The 23665-nt window shown below is 42.3% G+C and overlaps 1 protein-coding gene across 1 annotated transcript in view; it reads right to left on the reverse strand.

The window, feature by feature from the left end:
* TIAM1 (TIAM Rac1 associated GEF 1) overlaps window positions 1-23665 on the reverse strand; it is a 139079-nt gene that overhangs the window by 36105 nt on the left and 79309 nt on the right. The window contains exons 8-14 of the mRNA XM_066621633.1: window positions 22442-22588; window positions 19072-19146; window positions 16370-16540; window positions 9591-9695; window positions 7109-7190; window positions 2646-2732; window positions 1931-2155 (exon numbers count right to left, since the gene is read on the reverse strand). Of these exons, the coding sequence (XP_066477730.1) occupies window positions 1931-2155; window positions 2646-2732; window positions 7109-7190; window positions 9591-9695; window positions 16370-16540; window positions 19072-19146; window positions 22442-22588 (892 nt within the window). The remainder of the gene's footprint in view (window positions 1-1930; window positions 2156-2645; window positions 2733-7108; window positions 7191-9590; window positions 9696-16369; window positions 16541-19071; window positions 19147-22441; window positions 22589-23665) is intronic.

Genomic DNA, 23665 nt, shown 5'->3' on the forward strand with positions numbered 1-23665 from the left:
AACACAGGAATATTTGAAGGAGATGCAGCCTGCCTCTAAGTTACATAGAGGCACTCGTATGACTCCTGGCTACCCAGAAACATTTGTTTCTCTTACAAATGTTAACTGGTTACCCAGCAGACCATTCATTGTACGTTATCTTTGTTTTTGTTAACACGTTACCTTCCTACATCGAACAGTTTCACATACAGCAATGCTGACATCTTGTGACAGAGAAAGACTTTACAGCTCAATCGAAACTAACTTTCCAGCACCAATGCAGCCGTGCCAAAGGAATGCACACTTCATCCTGGAGAGGCAGTCACAGAGGCCTCCTCAAGGTAAGGAACAGTGGTGACCCTGGCCTCAGTACCAACTGGGGCCACGACTGCAGGCTGCCGCCCCCACCATCAGCTGAGCTGATACCCACCCCACTGGTGGGCTGCCACTCCTACCTCTCTTCTTGAGGCCCAGGGAGGACGCACACTCTCCCCACTTGTAAGGCCTAGGAGGGCTGAAAAACAGTACTTCTGCTTTCATGGAGGAAACTGGAAGCGACATTTTTATGCCCTTAGAAGGCATTCTGGAGGCCGGGAAAGCCTTTGCGAAACCAGAATGTTTCCTCTGGTTTCCGGTTTACTCTGTGAAACTGGAAGTGATGTTTTTCTGCTTCCTGCAAACTTTACAAGGCCTTCCGAGTGTCAGGGAAGCAGTGCCTGCTTCTCCAGTCCTCAAAATGCCTCTGGGCAAAAGGTCCTGGATGCCTGAGTGGAGCAAGGGAGGGTGATGCAGGAGTGGATGGTGGCACGGCGCCACCACCCCCAGCCAGGTGTCCAGGATATTTGTCCCCTTACCCCCCCTCAGGTACACCACTGGTAAGGAAATGTTTGTTCCCTTACCTCGGATATACAGTGAGGCTACAACAGTGCTGGTTAGGATTGGGCTGTTAATCCACCAAATCTCTTGTACAAACAGCCAGTTACCAAACCATGAGAGCCAAGTAGCATTGGAATGTTCTAAATTTGAAAGTATTTTTTGTCCACAACTGCTGCAAGTAAAAATTGGCCTTGATATAACAGTTGTCTGACTAAGGCAGAAAGGTCTGCACAGGAAGAAAGTTCTATACATACATGGAATGTTTCTCTACAAAGAAAACAGAAAAGTTCATTCAACAGAAAGGTCCCTAGGACCTGGCTCATACTTCACACAGCAGTGTTTTGCACTGTGGCTCTCCTGGTGAACATGTGTGAGGCTTAAGATGGGACCGCCATTTTTATGCCTAGTTCAGCATGTAAACAGGAAACAGTAGGTTACTGTGACATTTTGTCACAAGGATAGTAGTTATGATTTAGTCTGGGACCAAGGAAGAGTTCACTCGTTCTGATTATTACCAGCAGACACAACATGGTAAATCATCATGGATCTAACCTTCCTAACATCTCCCAAGTTGGTTCCCATTTTAGACAGGCAAATTATCTGTTGTGACTCACTGCTAATGCTAGCAGTTTCATGTGGTTAAATGATAGCTGAAATAACCACCTTTCTTGAATCTGCCATGAAAAAATTTATAACCTGGGAACTAAGCCTAAAGAATTTACATATAGGGTGTGTGTCGTGCCCACCTGCACCATGTTCCTCTTCCCCGTCCTGACATAAGGAGCCTACTGAGTCCACCCCCAAGTGCATTGATTCTGTGGTGTCTGCTCGACAGTCTTCCATCCCCCCTTCACCTTCATGCTAGAGTCTGAGCCACAGCCAGGGCCTCATCAGCCAGGCGCTCCTCTTCCTCGGGATTCAGAGCCGGAAAGCAAGCCACCGCTGGAGGAGTGTTGAATCAGGACTACAGTTGTTAAGAGAACAGATCTTACAATGCCTCAAAAACACCTAGCAAGAGCTCATGCCTGAGCATTGTAAATCCACCAGGGCTTTATGTGTTGAGTAAAAATGGTACCTTGGCTACTGCTGACAGATCTCAGAGGGCTATCTGCCAGGTCGAGAGAACCATCTGTGCGACGTGGTGGTAGCTGAGTTAGTTTTTGTCCTGCCTCTATCTCAGGATAAGTCCGTACTGTAAGGCACAGAGAATGCTGAACAAGAACATCCCTTAGCATGACTGGATTCAGGTCTTCAGCAGCCTTTTTATTAATATCAAGAATTTCGTCACCAGATTTCAAGCCTGCGAAGAGAAAGAAGGAGATTCAGATTCACATAGCAAGTTATTTGCTATGCTTGGAATTTTATTTTGTACTGGAATTTCATGAGTTTTTCAGACACTAACTTTTCAGTTATTAATAGAACACTTTCAGAGCATGCTGCACAGACATGCTATATGTACAAGCGTGATCCATCCCAGAGCAAAAGCCAGGACCCAGTAAAACCCAGGGATACGCGACAGTGAGATACTGCATCAAGTGATGCAAAGACTGTGCTGTTCCATCCCTGACCAGTTAGATTTTGAAACTATTGCAAACAGTTGCACAGTTGGTGGGTAACATGGTCTTCTTGTTCCAGACACAGTATTTGCTAGAGCTTCAGTGCAAGCATGAAACAGGATCACGCCAATGGATCAAATCACTTTTGTGAATTATCGTTTTATCGTGCAAAGTGCCTTACTGCCTTTATCTTGTTTGAGTGTCGATTTAGAAACCACTGCCCTAGTATCATACCTTTCTTGAAAGCCAGACCCGTCTCTTTAACACTGTTCACATGGAGCCGACGAATCCCTTCTTCTTCCGCAGAGGATAGAGAAAAGCCTATTGAAATATTCAGTAACAAGACTAAGTATCTTTTCAATTCATTATGCAAACAAAAAGATCCAGTTAATAAACCGATGTTGAACAACTGTGCTATACTGAAGTAAACTAAGGTATAATATGGAACTAAATTCTATCTACACAAGCAAAAAATTTTACAGAGCAAACTTGAGCATATTTATTACTCATAAGTTCAAAAGGATTTAGTTTTTAGTAAGTGTGTTTAGGACTGCATCCTCATTCATATAGAGACTACATGCACATTACTCATGCAGGTAGCTCTCTGAACTAAAAATCATACACATACTTATATTTCATTATTTTTGTTAAGACCCAAATTCTACTTTTTGTTCTCTAAATTTTGCTTATGTATCAACCACAAGCATAGGTATTTCCAGAAAAAGCAGGAATATACTAAACTGCAAATCAATACTTCTCTGGTTCTAATCCCACCTGTACCATGAACTCACTAGGTGGCTTTAGGCAGACCTAATCTGCCTTCAGATTCAGTCTTCCCAGCTGCAATTTGGGGATAATACTGTAGGTTGTGTCTTGGCATCCGCAGGGGTTCTTTTCCCAGAACCCCGTGGATGCCAAAAATTGCAAGTTAATATTTCTTTACCCAGCATGTAGTTATTCTGTGGAACTCCTTGTCACAGGAAGTGACAACATCTCGCCTAGTTTCCTTTAAGAGGAGATTGGACAAATTTCTGGAGGAAAAGTCCATCATGGGTTACAAGTCATGATAGGTATGTGCAAGCTCCCGATTTTAGAAAAAGGCTACCTCAGAATGCCAGATGCAGGGAAGGGCACCTGGACACAGTTTGTGTCTTGTTTCGTGTGCCCCCCTGAAGCATTTGGTGGGCCAGTGTAGGATACAGGAAGCTGGACTAGATGAGCCTTTGGCTGATCCAGCAGGGCTCTTCTTGTGCTCCTATGTTAAGGGGAAATAATCCCCCTTTCCCCTTCCAATCTGCTTCCCCTGCTAGATACATGTCTATTTTTGGTGTGGCTGCACAGCGAGGGGGGAAAGGATAGGACTGGACTCACATTTTTCTAAGGCCAACATTTAAAATTACAGTAAAAACAATTGTAAAACTATAACCACATTAACAATAGCAGAAAATAGCATTACAACATAATGTCCACAGTCAGCAATATGGGTCTTCACCAGAGGCAGTAAGAAATAGAGTCTTTAGTCAATGCTGAATGCTTGGCATAAAATTTGGCATAAAAGGCTGACATAAAAGTTGGCAAGAGGAGGCTTGACAGATAGGGATGGTGTCAAAAGTCAGTTGTGTGGGTCACTAGCCAAGGTCCCTTGCTCATAAAGGGGCTAACTGGTCGGGCTGTCCCTTAATGGACAGGTAGATGCCCATGCGGGAAGGCAATCCTTCAGGTATCCTGGTTCACCAACTGTACCTAGTGGCCCAATTCAAACCCCCTCACCCACTGACATAACTAGTGTTGTGCTGGCAGAGGCTGCTTTATGACTGTCACAAATCAGCCTCCAATGGTATGCCCTGCGGCCCTGCTGGCAGGAGGGCCAAAGTGGCCTCTCACATGCTGGTAGACCTATAGGCATGCACTAGAGCAAATAAGCCCATGCAGGAGGTTTGAAGGGAGGGGAGAGGGTGCTGAATGGGGACAGAGAGGGCAAAAAAGAGGAGCAATGGGTGAAACAGGGAGATGGCAGGGTGGGCCAGGTCAGGCTGAGGAAGGGACCAAGAAGACTTGTTTTAGGTGGGAATGGGGATAAAAAAGAATTGTTTTAGTGTGTGGAATGGGGAGGAGATAGGGTTGGTGGATCAGGACGGAAGGGGGCGAGATTGAAGGCACCAGAGTGCACCGTATCCTGATCCCCTTCTCGGGCCTGATCCACCTGCATGGATCAGACTTGCACCAGTGATACAGCTGGTGCAGGTCCAAGCTGACTAACAGCAGCTGCTGACCTAAGGGACAAGTGTACACTTAGCCTGGGAAGACCTCAAGCAGCCAAAATTCCCCTGTGGGATACAGTATAGCCCAAGCTGGTGCCACTGCACAGGAATTCGGTTAGGATAGGGCTGCTTATCTTTGCAATGAAAGGAGATATATAGTGGGTCTTTGGTATCTGTGGGGGTCAATTCCCAAACCCCCCATTAATACCAAAAATCCATGGATACAGAAATCTGCTGTTGGACCTCTGGATGTGACCAGAAGTGCCTTCCTCCCCATACTTCAGAAGGCCTGCCAGAGCCTTCTGACAGGCACTTCTGGTTTAAGCAAAAACTGGATGCAGTGGCACCAATGTGGGCTATGCTGTATCCCATGGGGGAATTTGGGCTGCTGGAAGTCTCCTTGGGTTCATTTGAACCTCAGGGTTGCGTCTGGGAGCTTTTCTGAATTACTCTAACACGCTGAATCCGTGGATCGCAAACCTGCAGATGACAAGAACCCACCTGTATCTCAATTTCTGTTTGCAATTGTTTGTTTTGTTTGTTATTTGTACTGTGTTCTTTAATTTATTTTTCTCTCTTGCGAAAAATGAACTGAAAAAATTAAAAGGCATTTATTGATACTGAAGCTGTGATATTGTGCAAATGTTTTTGCACTGATCAATTACTAACTGAAAGTCAGGGAACTAATTAAAATTATTTCATCAGTTTATAGCCATAGTCATACGGCGCCTGTATTCACCCACACACTGTCAGAGTCCATAGACCGACTCTTTAAGTCAAGACTACTCCCAGAGGAAATACTTTGACCCATATTTTTCAGCATAGGAATGACATTGAAACAGAATTGCTGGGGCTCATGAAGGACATTGAGGGAGTAGAAACGGAGACCAGAGTGCTTGCAGTAGCGTGCACCACTGGTTGCTTGAAGTAACCACATGGGTATATTTCATTGATTTTAGAAAACAATCATCTGGACTGAAAGCACTGAAGAATTTATAAAGAGAAATACTGTTGGCATACAGCAGTAGTTGTAGCCCACTCAATGGAACAATCATTGACCCTCCTTGTCTTATGGTACCACAAATTGAATGCATTCATGGCATTAAAAGTATATTTTAAATCTCATGTGCATATACATGCTTTGCAGTGTTTACCATCATAGAATTCAGTCTAATATGTATATATAATTTTAATTATTTCCAGAGCAGCAGATGTCAGTTGAAATACATTCTGTTTTCATAAGGTTTAATTTCTTTTAACACAGAATGTATATGGTCGTCTAGAAAAATGTCACAAAAACATTTCTAACCCCATGAATCCATTTATTTTGTGACAAAGAAAGTCAATGGTATAATAATGTAAGGTACTTTAATAAAAGGAACCCCATCAACAATAGGCATGTTATCACACCTCAGGTACTAAATGTCAAAATTCTGCCAGTAAGTATTAATCATTTAAGCCTTTTGCTTTCAAATACAATCCAGCATTGCCACTTTGTAGCAGACCTCAATATTCTGCCCTGCAGCTGTATAATAAGCAGTCTGGGGATTTGAAAATGTTACACACTAAAGCACAGTAGCCCAGATAAACATTAAAGATGCAGATCGCTCATGCAGTGGGTTAAACTGCAAACACAGAGCAATATGAAGAGAATTTGTCTGTCCAGAGGGCAATCTTCATAGACCAAGCTGGTATTTTTAGAAACCTGAAAAGTGGAAACAGCAGCAGTGGACGGCTGGACTAAAACAGAAGGCCATGTTTTGCACTGTCTTTCACCCAAAGTTTCAGCATAAAATCTATTATTTCAGAGGTATAAAACTCCCAATGGAAGACAGACCACTTCTTGTCTTCCCCCGTGCCCCCCCCAAAAACATGTAACCAAAAAGTACTTTCCATGCTCAACAATGCTCTGCTCCAGGCCACCATCTTTGTGTGTGACTCCACTCTTCACCTTAGCAAAAAAGGGGGGTGAGATCACACTGTACCTCATGACCTGTATCTCTTTCTCTTAAGGGAAAATTTCCACTTTGAAGAAGTCAATTTACAGTGCTGTCTGTACCCTTTCCCTATCTTGGCAAGGTGTGTGCCAAAAGAGAGACAGTGGCATGATAGTGCAATCCTACCTCCACTCTTGGCAAAGTTGGCATAGCACTTAAGCTGAGATAAGAGAGATTTTGCTAAAAGGTTAGATTTTTTCCATAGTTCAGAAGTATGCTTAATGGTTTAATGCAAGCATGTTGACAACAGAGTGCTAGTCAGTCTTTCAACTGGCCATTTGGGAAGAGCTGTCCTCAGTTCCCCGCACAGATAGTCTACTAGGTAAATCCTCAAACAGTATGTGACTTTTAGAGCTTACTGCCAAATTCTTTTAACTAAAAATGGGGGGAGATAAATTTCCAATATAAGAAACTGGGAAACAAGAGAGCCCACACTCACCATAGTTTTCAGACAATGTGTCAGATTTCTCAATGTGAATTTGCTGTGTAATTTTCTCACAGATTTCAATTTCTTTATACAGCTGAAACAAAACCAAAAATAATGTTTATATGGAACTATATTGTTGTTGCTTGCTATTTTGCTCACCATTTTTTTAATGTAGGGAGACAATATATGTAACGTATACAAAAAGTCTCACAGCATTGGGAACATTCTACACATGTAATGGCATTACTAGGTCAGGCTGCCCCCAACATGATGCTCATGGGGACATGTCACCACAGTGCCTAAGCTTCCCTTTGGCAATCTTCAGGCCACTTTGGGCCCGGTCAGCACATGCTCTTGCTGTGGATTTTATTTTCACTACTCACCAGAAAGAGTGCGCAGTAGCTGGCCCTAAAAAGCATTTTTCTTTTCACATTTAAATCAATGTAAGAGCTTGAAAGGTTGGGGGTGACTTGATTACGCCATTATGGGTGCCTCTGACATATGTGCCTTCATACCTAACTGCCAAACATCACCAAATCAAACAAACGTTCCAAGTTCATTTTGCCCAGCACTGCTCACTCCTTCCCTGCCACCAGGAGAAAATTATGAAAGTTCCCCACAGAGAATGCTTGACACAGGCACCCAGCTGTAGGGTGTCTTGTAGATTTTAACTCAGCTGGAAAAAAAGAGATGGAGGAGAAGGTGGCAGCAAGTGATAGAGGGAAAGTGCAAGGAGGGACAAGCCTGGCAGCTTGAACAGACTTCAATGTTTTGTTATTTTTGTTAGTTCAACTGTGAAGATGATCAGGCAGCTGACTAAAGAACACACCATGGGCCCTCTTTTTTATTTTATGCCTGTTTCCTCCCTTCAAGGAATGGGGAAGAGGATTTTTAAAAAAGAAAACATACTGCTACATACAGTATATACATTTTCAATGGTTTAAACAGAGCTTCTTACCTCAGAGAGAAAAAGCAGGGAAAGTAGAACAGCAGCAAGGAAACAAACCTGTACACTCCACTGCTATGAACTGTGTCTATGCACTTGCATGTCTCAATGCTGAAAGAGCATCTATGCATAATAAATGTTCAAAATTCCCATTGATGCTTAAAAAATCATGCATAGTACTTTCACAGCAGTTCAATTGGGGAAAAAAATGATTGAACACAGAGGAAGCGGAATAACTACCATGCACAGCAACTTTTCTGGATATCACTGCCTTGAATATCTAGCAAAGTGGAAGGGGACACGGCCGTCTGGCTGATGGTTATGAGGGTGTTCCATAAATAGATGAGGCAGATTTCACCTCCATCATAAACCCCACCATCCACAGAGAGTCATACATGGCTCTGAAACAAGGATCTGATCCAAATAGCATACTCACATGACTATTTACACATTTTTCTAAATACATATTCTCATTCATAAACGTAGTCATCTTTATATGATATTGCAAAGAGCACTTTTAGAAATATACAAGTAGTAAAAACTAATGGTTCTCTCTCACTCTCTCGCCCTCCCTCCCTCCAGGTGGAGCCTGTTTATCCACAGATTTTTCAACCATGGATCTCGCTCTGGGTCACCCGGACCTGTACTGAGCCAGATTCAGCTCCACCTGAGCCCTCCGAAGGGGACCAGATAGCTTTCTGAAGCCTGCAGAGGTAGGGGCTTTGCTAGGCCTCAAAATGCCTCATATGGCCAAAAAAACCACTTCCGGTTTCCCTTGGGAAAGTGGTGTTTTTTCACAGCTTTGGTCCCCTTCATTGGGAGAAAGGGGCAGAAAACCACGGATTTGATTAACTGTGATTTTCGGTATCAGCAAGGGTTCTGAAAATGGATTCCTCGCAGATACTGAGGCCCCACCTGCGTATGACATATGACTTTCTATTAACAGGAAAGTATTCCTTTTTTAAATCCAGCAATCCCAGTCATCTCCCCTAGGGGTCAGAATTTACTCTCTTTTCCATTTACATTTATCAAGGTCCAATGATTCAGAAGAATGTAGATTTTTTTAAAGACATGTAATAACTTTATATTATATTATATTCTTTTATATTATATTAACTTTATATTAATCTATTATATTATATTCTAATTCACGCTAATTGAATCCAATGTGTAAAATGTCCTTACAAGGGATCTTAAATTTCTTTTCTCCAGATTGAATGACCAATAATTTTTGCGTTCCATCTGTATCATCTTCTCCATGCTGCTTCTTACACCTGGGAAAACCTATTCCCCTATATTTATCCAGATACTTCCCCCTCCTTCAATATGAGCAATTCATGAGCTATGAGTTTTTGTATTTTGCTGGAAAGTGAATTACTAGATGAAAAAGAAAGATCCTGTGTTCCTCACACACATACGCTCATTTCCTGTGGTTTCAAAGTTGCTCCTATTTATGAAAGACTGTAGTTATTTACCCAGGAGAAAGAGTAGGACAATGGCAATTTTTTAAAATGGAGTTGCATAAAATTACTGAAGAAATTGCATTACCAATTCATAGATATCCTCTTCAGACTTTGGTATATAAAACTGAATTTGGTTTCCTGTCAGGAACTTAAGACGCAGGTAGTGAGCTGAATAATCCAGCTGATGTGCCTGAAAGAAAAAGAAATTGGATGGGAGTGGGTGGTTGAGACCAAGAGATTCATAAGAATGCATGCAACCACTTGTTTTAATTGAAACAGGTTCCCTATAAATAAAGTAAAAGATCTTCAATTCTTAACATAAAACTTTTAAAATATTGGCTAAACCCCTGAAAAATAGCTTATAATAATAGGTCACATTGCACTATTAGGTGCACATTGCACTAATAGGTCAATAGCACTCAATGCTTTTATCCTTGTGTTTATATGTATAAAAGCATTAGTCCAAGTGAAATTCATGACTTTGCTCACCTAGTATGTGGTTGAAAATATGACTATTGCCAAGATTGAGGTCAGGCAGCCAGGCCTTGGGCACAGATCCTCCCCCTCCAAAGGCTGCCCAAGTGTACACAAACTGCATGTGAACCCAGACTTCTCCCCTGCTTTGCCTTGTCCCTCCCCCCAGCTTGATTTGCCACCTTCCAATCTAGGCAGATGGACAGATGAGAATGTTCCAACAGGCAAGCAGGGAGAGAAGGAAAGAGGAAGCACCAGTGTGAATTTTGCATGCTTATGCATCTTCCTTCCTTCCTTTCTTCCTTCCTTCCTTCCTTCCTTCCATTTTTCCCAGCTGACTAATGGGTTGGGGAATATTTTTCACAGCCTTGCTGATGGGGAGGCAACGACGGCAAAGTGATCAAATACTCTTTTCCTCCTTTTCTTCAGGGTTATCAATGGGCCAATGTTTCTTCCACCCACTGCAACAGAAATATCTCTGCCTCCATTAGATGACAGACAAGAGGAAGAGAACATGATTACACAACCTCCTCCCTCTCTTCTCTGTCAGCCAATGGGATGGGATGTCGAGTGGTGGCCCATGCCCGGGTAGGCCCAAGTGCTGTAGTCAGTCCTGATTATTAAAGAAAATAAATTATCTCACAGCAAAATGGAACAAGGAGACCAATTTCCTCCCATTTGTCAGTGTAATAAAATATTCTAAAGACGCAATCCTAACCTTGAGCCGGCCCAGGAGGGTTGCAAACATGCCTTAAAGCACGTTTGCGCCTCCTCATCTGTTGGCCGGGCCAGCGCAGGGATGCACGTTGGCCCACAGAGGCTACATCCAGCCTCCATGCCAACCTGGGGAGGGAAGGCTGTGCCACCAGCTGAGCTCGGTCAATGCAGGGGTCTGGGAAGGGCAGTGATGAAGTGCGAGGGAGGCGTTCCAGGATGGGGGGAGGGAGGGGGGAGGGCATTCCAGGGGTGGGTGGGTGGGGAGCAAGAGGCGGGGCTGGGACCCAGCAGTTATGCCAGATCCCAACCCTTTTCCCTGAGCAGCATGGAGTAGCTCCAAGTCGCTCCATTCTGCTTGAACTTGCATCACTTCCTGATGTGGCGCAGGTTCAAGGAGACCCATTAGGTCTGTGGTGGCCTACCTAGGGGTAAGGGGAAGAGTTTACCTTTGGCTCTGGCGGAGCCACTTCTGGTCCTCCTGGCCTGCCTATTCCAGGCGCAAGATAGGATTGCACTGCACATTGCATACTGTTAGAGATTAGCTAGTTTTTAAAAATTTCTACAGTTTGCAATCAAGATACCACCTACTTTCACCTTTTGAATTTATTTCATGTATTATACACAGCTGAAGCACACAGCAAACTATGTTTCTCAGGTAAAATAGTTTGCATCATTAAATAACAATGTTAGTTACAGTTAGTTGAGGGTTATGACATTTGCCCCCCCCCTTAATTAAATTGGGCTAGAATGCGAACTGATGCAAGAGTTCAACTAAACTTTCATTTTGGAATAACCTCACAAGTCCTTAAACCAGAAAAGAATCCCCAAACCAAGTCAGATGACTGCAATGTCATTTCCCTGCTATAGAAGATCAATAGCAAAACACACAGAGAATGGAGTATAGGCTTATATTAGCCCAGCAGAAGCCAACCTTGCTTATCATTCATCCGCTTGCCCAGTCTTTTCCTATTCCCCCTTTGCCACCAGAGCACCTTTTCCCCCCAACTGGACGGATTAAAGATTAATGGTATCTATCTCCCCATTAGAGGTCTTTCCAATGCTTTCCCACATCACAAAAAAACCAAGAGCATTGCACTGGGATATTCAGCACTGGAAAAGTGAGCCATTCTAACTGCCCCTTCTGGCTTTAGACCAAGAGACAAAGTTGGGATAACACTGCAGTGCTCTTCCCAAGGTTGAAAATACAGGTTGAGCCTCATTATTCATGTGGGTTCTGTTCCAAGCATGGCAAAAAAAGGCACTATAGTAAATCAATTTAAAAAAACAAAGTTTCTTTACTCCTGTGATTTAAAAACAGCCTTGCTGACCTTTGTGATGTAAGGTAAGAGTCATTAAGAAGGCAATCCATCAATCAGTTGTCCTCCAAGCGCTTACAAAGGCGCTTCACTCAGCCCCTCCCTTCACCAATGCAAAGTGATCACCTTTCTTTCAGGGGGAAGGGAGGGGTCGCCTGGAGAGAGAAGGAATGGTGGATTGTCAGCCAGCTGCCCCCCCCCTCATTAAAGAGGCTGTTGTTAAAGGACTGTTCAGTGATTTTAAAGGGGTGCATTTTTCCCCTTTTCCAGGGATCAGCACATTCGTTCTCATTTGCAGGGGCCATTTGTGTTGAGTCAAATCCGTGTATAAATTGGCTGGACCTGTAGTACCATACGACTGTCTGGATTAAAAGGACATGACTGATACACACAAACACAAATTAGTCTTGCTGTGTTCTTGAGTCTGGAGAAAGACATAACACCATCCAGGAGTAAGTGAGAAGCAGGAAATGAGTGCTGCCACATATCTATTTGCCTGAGGGCAATTGTTACTTGCCTCAGGCTTGTGGCAACTTCCACTCTCAGTCGCATCAGCCAGCAGTATTGCCTATGACACTGAGGTGAAATCAGTTCCAATGTGACCCATCACATCTACTGTACATCTCTCTCTCTCTCTCTCTCTCTCTCTCTCTCTCTCTCTGTATATTAGCACAATCTTTTATCAATAGTCAAACAGCTCTAATTTTTTTTTAAATTTTCAAATATCTCCCCAATCCCATTCCTTCAAAACCAAAAAAGCAAATGACTTTTTATTTTCAATGTGATGAAATTTGAAGCCAGTGTAGCTACAACATATATCAGTAAACAAAACCCTGTCTTTTGAGAAACATTTAAAAATGAAACATGACAAGCCAGTACAAGAAGAGGGAAATAAGACCACGTGAATGGAAAAGATGACCCACTACCCTCTTTCCAACAGCCTCTTTCTGTCAGTCAGTGGAAACCCTATGTACACTCTGTAGCTCATTCAGCTTCAGAGCTGTCAGAAAAAAGCAATGACTGAAAGGTATGCCAGGGAGATTTAGCCCAACGTGTCGAGAAAATCCACAGTAATTAATGTCTCGGCAGCATCAGGCTAACCACAAATACGAATGGCTATTTGCTGATGAACCATGATTCTTGGACTTGTTCCTTATCCTGGGGCAGAGAGAAGGCACAGTTCTCACAGTATGAAGGAGACCTCTGGAAGAGGTCATTTGTTAGCAGGCTCTTCCCCGAGGCCCACAGGACAATTGCTATGCAACACAACTAGAATACATTTTTCTCAATTCTGAAAAACAGTAAGCTCATTATTAGAGATGACCCAGCTATCCAAAGCCACATACAACATGCCAGGGAAAAATGCAATACTGCCCAAACCCCAAAGCACTTTTATGGCTAGTAGGGCAGCAATCTCAGGTATCTAGGGAATCTAGTATTTTGAAAGCTTTCAATTCCACTGTCAAAGTAAGATTTACAACATGGGAGTCTTTAACAACATCTAGAGCATGAAAGAGATTTACATGAAATGTAGAGCTTGAAATGTTTACTGTACCAGAACTTGACTGGTTCTCAGATGGCAGGTGGCAAACTGATGTGAAATGATGTGGATCAAAGAGTTAAAGGGAAAAGAATGAGCTGAATGCAAGAGACAGAAGAAAGAGATTCATTATTAGGTGTTACAGAGAAGAATGTAATCATTAGTACTTTCCGAGGTGGATAATTCAGAAAAGAAGAGAAAGATTCACAGTCTGAACCACAAAGCAGTTTAAATGAAGCCAGAGAAATTTCCAGCTCTGATCTAACTAGTTAAGGCAGCCATTTTCAACCACTGTGCAGTGGCACACTGGTGTGCCGCGAATGGTCCACAGGTATGCCACAGGAATTTGGGAGAAGGTCATTTTTTAATAGGGCCAATGGGAGATGTGAGCCCCCACTGGCAGCATGGTGTGCCTTGGCAATTGTCAAAAACCTGGTGGTGTGCCTTGACCATTTTAGTGCCTTAGAAGTGTGCCATGAGATGAAAAAGGTTGAAAATCACTGAGTTAAGGGGTCAATTCCTAAAAGGATGCTGAATAGGTACTTAGAAATTCTTCTTCACAAGCTTTAAAATAAAAGGGAAGATAGCACTATATATCAGCTGAGAATCTGGGTTACTGTTTATTAAGTGCCCTAAAAATCAAATTAGTACTAAGAACATTTTATTATATTTGTCTATTATGTATTTCCTTAAAAATGTCATCTCTCCTTGGTTACTTCTGAAAAAACGTTTCATTGTATCTGTCTACAGAAATTCAACTGTCAATGACTACAGTATATATCCAAGAGACACTTTTCATCACCCTCAATGCAACTTTCTGAAAACATGCTTGAATGGACAGATTTTCAAAGTATTATACAATTTCTTTCATTCTTTAACTTGAGCTGGTTAATGAATGTTATGAATAATTAAAGCTACGGATTTAACAGATGTCCTACAGGTTTAACTCACAACTGTGCTTCCACTTTTTCATTATGAAAAATGAAATGCATATATTATTATACAGCCATCCTTTTTCTTACACTTAAGGAATTTTCAAGTGTACCCTTGGAAAACACATGCTTGGTAAAATACATTGCAAGTCAAGAAGTTCGCTTTGTTTAAAAACTGAGAGACACATACTCCCCCTCCCAATTACTGTTGCTAGGTTGCTGAAGACCATAAGGCAAAGCCATGGACTGGACCCCAAACTGCACTTTGACTCCAATGTCACTAAGTGATGGGTGACATGCAGCAGGTGCCTCTATGGGGTGCTCCCATATGTAGGTAGGGGTTGTCAGATAGAAGTGGAGTGTCTCTTTGCTGACATACATCATCACTACTAGGAGGATCAGGGATTGACCTGGCAAAGGTTGACCTGGGATCGCAGTCAGTGGCCCAACCTCACTGACTCCAATGCCACCTCTCCTCCATCTATTTGCCAGAGTTTTTTTTGTCTACAATCCACAAATACAATCAGCAAACAAAGATAAGAGTTTGTGAATGTGAACAGTGCAAATCACAATGCTTGGAAAAGTTTCAAATATTAAATTTTTGCAGGTAGAAGACTCATTTCCCTTCCTAAGTACATGGATAAATGGTCTGAATCCTAAGCACACTTGAGAATACCAAACCAGCTTTGACATTCATGGATTCCCATTCTGACTACATTGCAACAGTACACATATTAACCACACGTATAGCACACCTTTTCACAATATGCTGCTTAACAGCCCATTGGTGAACTACCAAACTGTACTTTAAAATCTGGGGAGTTTGAAAAGAGCTTGCTGTTTAGTATGGGAAGCTGAGAAGGAGCAAACAGATGAAACATCAGTGAATCATGAGTTCATGTGACAGCACATATGAACAGGGCTGTTTTGCAGACAAAACATTTGCCTAGATATCTAGCACTGATATTATGTCATATCAATGAAGTCTCTGAAACATCAGTGGGGGCATAGATGGCCATGGACACATGAACAAGATAATTAAGGGGAAAATATATAAAATCTAGGGCACCAAGCTCTGGTGCAAATTCATTTCAACAGAACTTGCCCAATATTTCAGTGGATTATGGTTCTTAGACTCAAGTAGCATAGACAGTGGGATGGTCAGAAACAGGGTGGTAAGGAATAGTACATAAAGACACTTCATACACAAAAAAGAAGAGACGTTTCAGGCTGACAGTTCTGCACGCATGACCATTCAACACACATATGAAGTTTCTATGCACACAATGTTTTTGCCATGTATTTAAATGAAAAGGGCAGCTTAACAACTGAAAAGTGAAACATCTGAGGAGCTGTGGATCGGGAATATTGCTATGTTCATCTACTGAAAAGGGGGACATATGTCTTTCAAAAAAAAACAAAAAACAACCTGTTAAGCACATGCCGCTTAATTTCATTAAATACTACTTCATCAACTCAGTATACTGAGTCAATTATAATTTAATAATACTGATAATTAAAGCAGAATCATTCTTTAAATTACTGCTGAAATGATTAGAGAATGAATTCAAAAACCCATAATAAATAAATAGCGAAAAGCCAAAAGAAAAACGTTTATACACCTCAAAATTAATTTTCAGTAAGATGATTTTCAGCATGTGTAGGAAGAAATGTATTTACCTTCCCTCCCCCAGAAATAAACAGAAGAACAAAGTTTTCACTATGCTCATATGCAGAAAATTCAGCAAGTTTTGCATTTTTGTGCATTTGTAAAATTAAGCTACAGAACTACATGTGGAATGTTTCGAAATTGGAATGAAGCATCTATCATTACAATTTCAAAAACCCATATCATTTAAAGGGCATTTCCAATAACATTTTTTACCTTGCAAATCATTTCCAGGACATCTCTTGTTGTGTCCCCTGGGTGGATCACAGTCAAAGCAGATTGGTTATTTGGCAGGCAGTACCATGATGGTGTGAAGTACTCATGAACCCAGATATCAGAGTCAGGGCTATGCGAATGGACAGAGGTTAATGCTACTTCTTTTTCTCTCTGAACAGAAAAATAAAAATTGTTAACATACTTCTGGTTAATCCATGCAATTCAGGGTTAGTTATAATCGGAAGGACAGAAATTACAGCCATTCTAACAGGTTGCTCTACAGAAGCCATTCTCAGTATGACCACCTCGGGAGCCTGGCACATTTGAAGGGGGCCACAGACTGAAAACTGTAAGAAGGGGAACCTCAAGGATTTATAGGGGGTTCTGGTAACTGAATTGATGAAAAACCCTGAGAAGAGCTCCTAAGGGGTCATAGCCCCCACTCCCAAAGGTTGAGAATTGCTGCTCTAAAGGATGAATTCAGTCCCTTGAGGGTTGCTAGAAGGTTCCCTCATTGCCAAATCCCTCTTCATTCCTTGACTTCTGTTTACTTTAGTAAGAAGGAAGTTCCATGCATGCATTCCCACCACAAATGTATAGGATGCTGCCTTATAGAGTCATATCATTGGTGCACCTCACTCCACTTTGTTGGTGGCTCTACAGGTTTTCAGGCAAAAGAACTTAAGAGCAGCCCCGCTGGATCGCGCCATAGGCCCATCTAGTCCAGCTTCCTGTATATCATAGTGGCCCACCAAATGCTCCAGGGAGCACACAAGACAACAAGAGACCCGCATCCTGGTGCCATAGACAGGGGTCTTTCCTAGCCCTACATGGATATGTCAGGAACCAAAACTGGGACCTCCTGCCTAGTGTTCCTACCAAGGAGGTAAAGCTCCATCTCCTGATGTGTTTCTACCACCACCACCCCTCCAGATGCCCAAGAACATATCTCTGCTTGCATGAAGTTCTCTGTTAACACTGAACTTTCCATGAAATTAGGATTGGTGCAATGCATACTGAACAGAGACCATCTGTACCATAATATCCCTATGAAACAAAGCACAGAATATGTTCTAATGGCTGTCATGTCTCCTGTCTCTCAGACTGTGAGCCCCTTGGTAACAAGGAGGAACCATTTTTTCATTCATAAATTTTGCTGTGTATACTACTTTGTGCTATTTTCTTGCTGAACAGCAGGATATAAATGTTCTATATAAAGGAAAATACCACTATTCTTAGCTTGAAGCTAAAATGAAGGTGACCGTCATTATGATACCGTCAACAGAAATGAAGGTGACACAGTCACTATGGATTTGGTTGAACTATGTATGATTGCTAGCACTCGACAGCAATCCTCAGAATTCATCACAAATTTTCTTTGTTTTTATAGGTTTAATTTGGACCCTCAGGGATAACATTTCTAGCAAGTGATAGAGATATGGAATTCCTATTAGTTTTAAATGCAATCACACTGTTAAATCCCCATTTGCTCAGTTAGAAATATGCCCCCTGGCAATGACTTAACAGTGTTTCATAGACTCGTTTCCTTTAGGGACTTAGGAGGGGGTGATAGGCCAGAATTGCAATTGGCGAAACTGAAGTCTCACTGTAGTGTACACATCAATCAAGTACCTTGTGCAATTGCCCCAAATTAGCAGGGGGTTGTCTGATAAAAGATCCTTTACCACATATAATTGAACATATAATTAAAATGTTCAATTCCCATTTACCCTTCACAGTTACAGATCCTGTATCCAGCAGGTCCCTTTATCTTGACATTTATATTAACATTAAACTTGACCATATAAGAAATATATAGTGGTACTGCTGCAAAAAAAGAGCTCGGTAAGGAAGGAAGGTGAATCCATCAAGCCATTTTCTGTGATGACTGCCTATCCAGAAAGTCCTCACACCATACTGTAAGTAAACTTAAGCAAGTTTATTCTTGCTTCCATTTCCTTCCCTTTCTCTGTTGTCTCCCTTGTCTCTCTTGTTAGCTGTCAGTTCCTTTGGGACACTCTTCCCATTTATCCACTACATAAGCTATCTTGAGAACTGCTTGTTTTAAAAAGGCAATATATAAATAGTGTAAATAAAATTTTAAAATATTTTCCAATCATGAAAAATCTAACATCACTTCCAAAAGAAGAGTCAGTCCTAGCTCAGACAATCTGGTAAGATTCAGTTGGATCACAAATGAAACGACAAGCTTGCACAAACCCTTTCCCTTTCCTCTTCACCTTGCATGCCTGGTTGATGTTAGGAATATTTTTGTTTGCTGGAATTGCTTAAATTATGGTTTCCTGGTTTGGCCATCAAGGGAAATTGTAGTTTATCAGCCAGGAAGCTTTTCAGTTTGCCACATGAGGGGAGGAGGACAAGCATGAATCAAAATTCTGCCTATCTCCAATAGCCATAGAATTGAACCATGGGCTTCATTTATTTATATACCAATGAAAGCTCAAGAGCTTCCATCTCTGGGGCATCATGTGATCTGAACAGTGCCTAGCTTCATGCACCTTGTGCCTGGCTGTATTTCAAACAACCTGACATCTAGCAGGGCTTCACTGCTGCATGACTTTAGCTTCTCATTAGGATTTTGCTTCACATCACATTCTCTTAAAGAAATGTGCTTCATTCTAAAAACAGACATGAGCTAATTGAACTCCTTCGAGTAAATCAATAGTGTCCCTTATTTTTACCTTGCTCTCTTGTACACTGTCATCAAATATTCCTTCTAAAGACTTCTTCATTGAATCAGCTCCTTCACCAAACACCTGCAGAGGCAAAAAGAAGTGCTATTTTAAAATACAATAGGATGATGCAAATGCCTTCTAAATTTGGAAATAACTTTTGTTACTAAGACAAATGAAGATGAGTTCGGGGGAGGGGGAAATTACCATATCAATTAAAATTGGATAAAATCCTGAACTAGAAAATAGCAAATCCAATTGTTTTCTTATCTGTTTGGACAAGTTCAAAAGAAGTAGACGTGCCTGATCTAAACCAAACTTGACCAAAAGTCTTAAAGGGGAAGTGTAGGGAAAAGTTCAAACTAGAAGTAATGGAAGATCAAAACAAATGAATATGCTTAGAAGCAGTTCACAGACTGTAGCCTAAAACTAATTATACCATCAACAACTTATAAAGAAATATCTCTAAATTAATTCTGATGAAGACTGATCAACACTCTGCAGAGTTGAATGTGCCCAGAGTCGAATGTGCCTGTCTGCCCGTTAAGACCATAATTATTTGGGGAATGCAGCATGAATAGGTTCTGTTGCAATAATCTGCTTGACATGAATTCTTAAGGTCTTCTTTGAGCACAAATAGTCTAATCTACGTCATAAAGCAGCCACACTGCAACAGGCTTGACAGAATTTCAAACATGCCTATCACTGTCACAAGACAGACAGACAGACAGCTCTAACTTACAGGTGTCAGTATGATCACTAGGCAACTCAGAGTAGTGACACACAGCAGGATAACGTAGCACTGCTAATGTGAAAGGAAGGAAGGAAGGAAGGAAGGCCTTTGTGCTGAACAAGAGCACCAAGGACATACAAAGATACACTGTGTCAGAATCTTAGTCCATTCTGCCTCCACCTTGTCTACCCAGATCAGTAACAGCTATCCAGAGTTTCAGGCAGGGGATTCCCAGTCCTGTCTGGAGATGGATAAACCTAGGACCTGCATGCAAAACATGTGTTCTATCACTGAGCTATGGCACTTCTCTATGGAACAACAGCAGACATGATGCTACAGGAAGGTAAAGGGGCAAGGAAAAGAAGGAGTACTAATCCTGGAAGGAGTGCATGCAAAAATTGTAGGCCCAGGATCAAATGTAAGACATTGGTGAATGGATTTCATGTATTTTACTTTGTGTGCATTGTTTATTAACATTTGTAAGAGTTTATACCCTGTATCAGGTTCTCAGTTTGGATCCCAAAGGAAAAACAAAGAGGGCCTCTCTAGCAAGATAGCTGTATTCTCGAATACTTTCCACAAGCCATCAGAACACTTTCAGGGCATACCAAGAACCAATTCCTGCAGAATGACGTCTCCCACATCCTGGGGAAACTAATCCAGGTTGGAAGCCATTGTTGGAAAGCAACAACGTGATTCTGGTGATTCTTCACTCCTGGGCTTCTGAATTGCACAAGCAAAGATGAACGCAACTGTACAGCACTTGCTTTACACAAATGGTGTACTCATATGGAACACCACCCACACACTTTCCATGCTTAGTGGCAATGGCACCACATAATTCATGCACAAATGAAACATGAAAGGTGTGGAAGGGAAGAGGCAAAAAAAAAGAATCCCAGCAACTGGATGTGGTCTAGCCAAGAGCAACTGCGGGAATGAAAAGTCAAGGACAACTCCATGGATTTGAACAAATCACACTGACAAGTAGATTAAGACTGCAATCCCGGGAGTAAGACCCATTGCACACAATGGGACTCAGTTCTGAGTAGACATGCAAAGTACTGTACTGCAAAAAAATTAGGTGATTTTCAGACTCAACAGCTCTGGGATCTGGGAGGGACTATGGAGGTTAAGACATATGGAGGGACTATGGAGGTTAAGACAGTGTGCCATTTGAAGCTTGGTTAGGTGCCAGCATTTCTATGGGTGGCAATACCTGTCTCAGGCATATGTCCTTCTATAATTCTCTATCTTCCTTTAAGAGAAGCCTCTGATTCTTAGAATCGGTTAAGGCTGCAGTTTTCAAACTCTCAAGGAGAGTTTGCACCACTGTAAGTTTTTGCAGGGATGGGGGGGGAGCAGCAACGTGATCCCCAGGATTGCATCGCTCACCGGGTGCAGGGACTGGAATGCACTCACCAATCCCTGCAGCAGCCTTCCTCGGGTGCGAGGAGACCTGCACCAGTGTCTGCAAGGCTTCCCAGCCTTCCAAAAGTGAAAGTGGAGCAATCGTGCTACGCCTCCACAAAACCAGAAGTGGAGTGCAATCGCTCTACTTTCACTTCTGACGAGCTGGGAAGCCCTGCAGATGCTTGTGCAGGGCTCGCCACATCCCAGGATGGCTGCTGCAGGGACTGGTGAGTGTATCCCAGTCTCTGCAGCCCTGTTAGCTGCCTTCTCCCTGTCTTCTCCCTGCCCCTGCCCCTTAAGGGGACAGAGGCCAGGGCCTTCAGGCTGGGGCGTCGCAACACCCCAGTTTGAAAACCACTGGGTTAAGGCATAATTATCAATGATAGAAACCGAGACAGTATTTCATGAAATCAAAGCTTTTAGTTTGGAAAATACAGCCAAAATTTAGCTACTTTCATATGCAGAGCGTGGCCATAAAAAGGTTATCTGATCCTTACCAAACATAGTTAAATCTTTGTAGCAACAGCAGTAGTAATATAAGTGATACACTTTTTAAAAAGCAGGACCCCTGAATCAAAAGATGTGCTGTGTAAATGCATACAGCTGTAATTCTAATCAACTGATTAGAACAACTGATTTGAAGAGGGCATGACACGAAAGAAGTCTGATATTCCAATGAATTAGATTGCAACTCAACCAATAAAGCGGTTTGCAGCTCGAAGCCTCGTTTTGGATGAAACCCCCAAATTAACAACTCTTACACAGACTATCTTTCTACACACATTGATTGAGATGTTTATGGACCTAACAGCCCTGTGTCAAGTTGTCTCCTATTTGGGAGTCCCCTATTTGAGTCAGGGACTGATCCAGTGTTTGCACTGGGGGGGGGGGCCATGAGCAGTATCTTAACTCCAGAGCCCAGGTTAACCAAATGGGTAGACCTGGGCTCCTGGCTGAACTTTGGCCTCCATGGCTGAGGTTTACTCAGTGGGTAGACCTGAGCTCCCATCTGGACTTGGAGCCCAGATCTACCTACTGGGCTCTCAACTGTGCTTGGGCTGCTCCCCAATCCACCCAAAGTGGGTGTCTTTCCCACTGGTGCAAGAGTTTGGGAGAACGCCACACACCCATATCCCTCCGAGATCTGCCCCTGATTTGAGTCTCCTTCGGTGTGGAAAAAGGATAAAAATACTGCAAATAAATAAGAAATAAATAGGAGAACTATTTGGCTACCTGATTAATGCTTGGCCTCCCTTGTTTTTTCTTTGAAGTAGTATCCAGTCCCCAAAGGGATGAAAATCGGCTTCTTCGTTTGCTTGCTGATCTGGACATGGCCTGTGTTCTTCTCCTGACACCAGATTCACCAGTGCGAGCTGCCACCTGCCACAACATTTATTAATCAAAGCATCACCACGGAATCAAAGGCTGAGAACTGTGACAGTCTTAACCATAAGTGTTAAGGTACATTTAAGAAGTGTGTATACGTATGTTCAACAGGCAACGTTTTAGCTGTTTTACTACAGCGTAAACTGGTGAACTTAATGAATGGTTTTTCACTCAGAGCCTACAGGATGAGACAGGTTGTAAATGTAAACAATTTGAAAGCAAAGGAAATAAATGCGTGTGTCAATTATGCGGAATCGAAGATACCTGTGGAAACTGCATTCTATGGCCTACCCCTATTTATCAGCTGTATTTTGAGGCAATACCGTGAAGTTGACCCCATGAAGTAGCATATTACATAATCACCATTTAGACTCTCATAATCCCTATTGATTAATTATATTAAGAACATAAGAACAGCCCCACTGGATCAGGCCATAGGCCCATCTAGTCCAGCTTCCTGTATCTCACAGCGGCTCCACCAAATGCCCCAGGGAGCACACCAGATAACAAGAGACCTCATCCTGGTGCCCTCCCTTGCATCTGGCCTTCTGACATAGCCCATTTCTAAAATCAAGAGGTTGCGCATACACATCATGGCTTGTACCCCGTAATGTACTTTTCCTCCAGAAACCTGTCCAATCCCCTTTTAAAGGCGTCCAGACCAGATGCCGTCACCACATCCTGTGGCAAGGAGTTCCATTGCATATTATTTTTATACTGCCCTTCCTCCAAGGAGCTCAAGGCAGTGTACATGGTTCCTTCCCTCTTTCTGTCCTCACAACTATCCTGTGAGGTAGGTGCAGCTGAGAGGTAGTGACTGACGCAAGGTCACCCAGAAAGCTTAGTGGCTGAGTGGGGAATTGTACCTGGATCTTACAAGTATAAGTTCAACTCCAGAATGGTTATGACCAGCTATTTTGGAAAACACCACTTGTACCAATAACAAAGAAACCTAGAAATATTTTCCCACAAGGGAATATTCTTACCAGAAATTTAGAGTTGAATTTCATTATCAATAGCAAATTAGGTGACGTCACTGAAGAAACTGATGGCAGTTTTACACATGTCTGG

This window comes from Tiliqua scincoides, chromosome 3 (assembly GCF_035046505.1).
Source record: "Tiliqua scincoides isolate rTilSci1 chromosome 3, rTilSci1.hap2, whole genome shotgun sequence".
NCBI lineage: Eukaryota > Metazoa > Chordata > Lepidosauria > Squamata > Scincidae > Tiliqua > Tiliqua scincoides.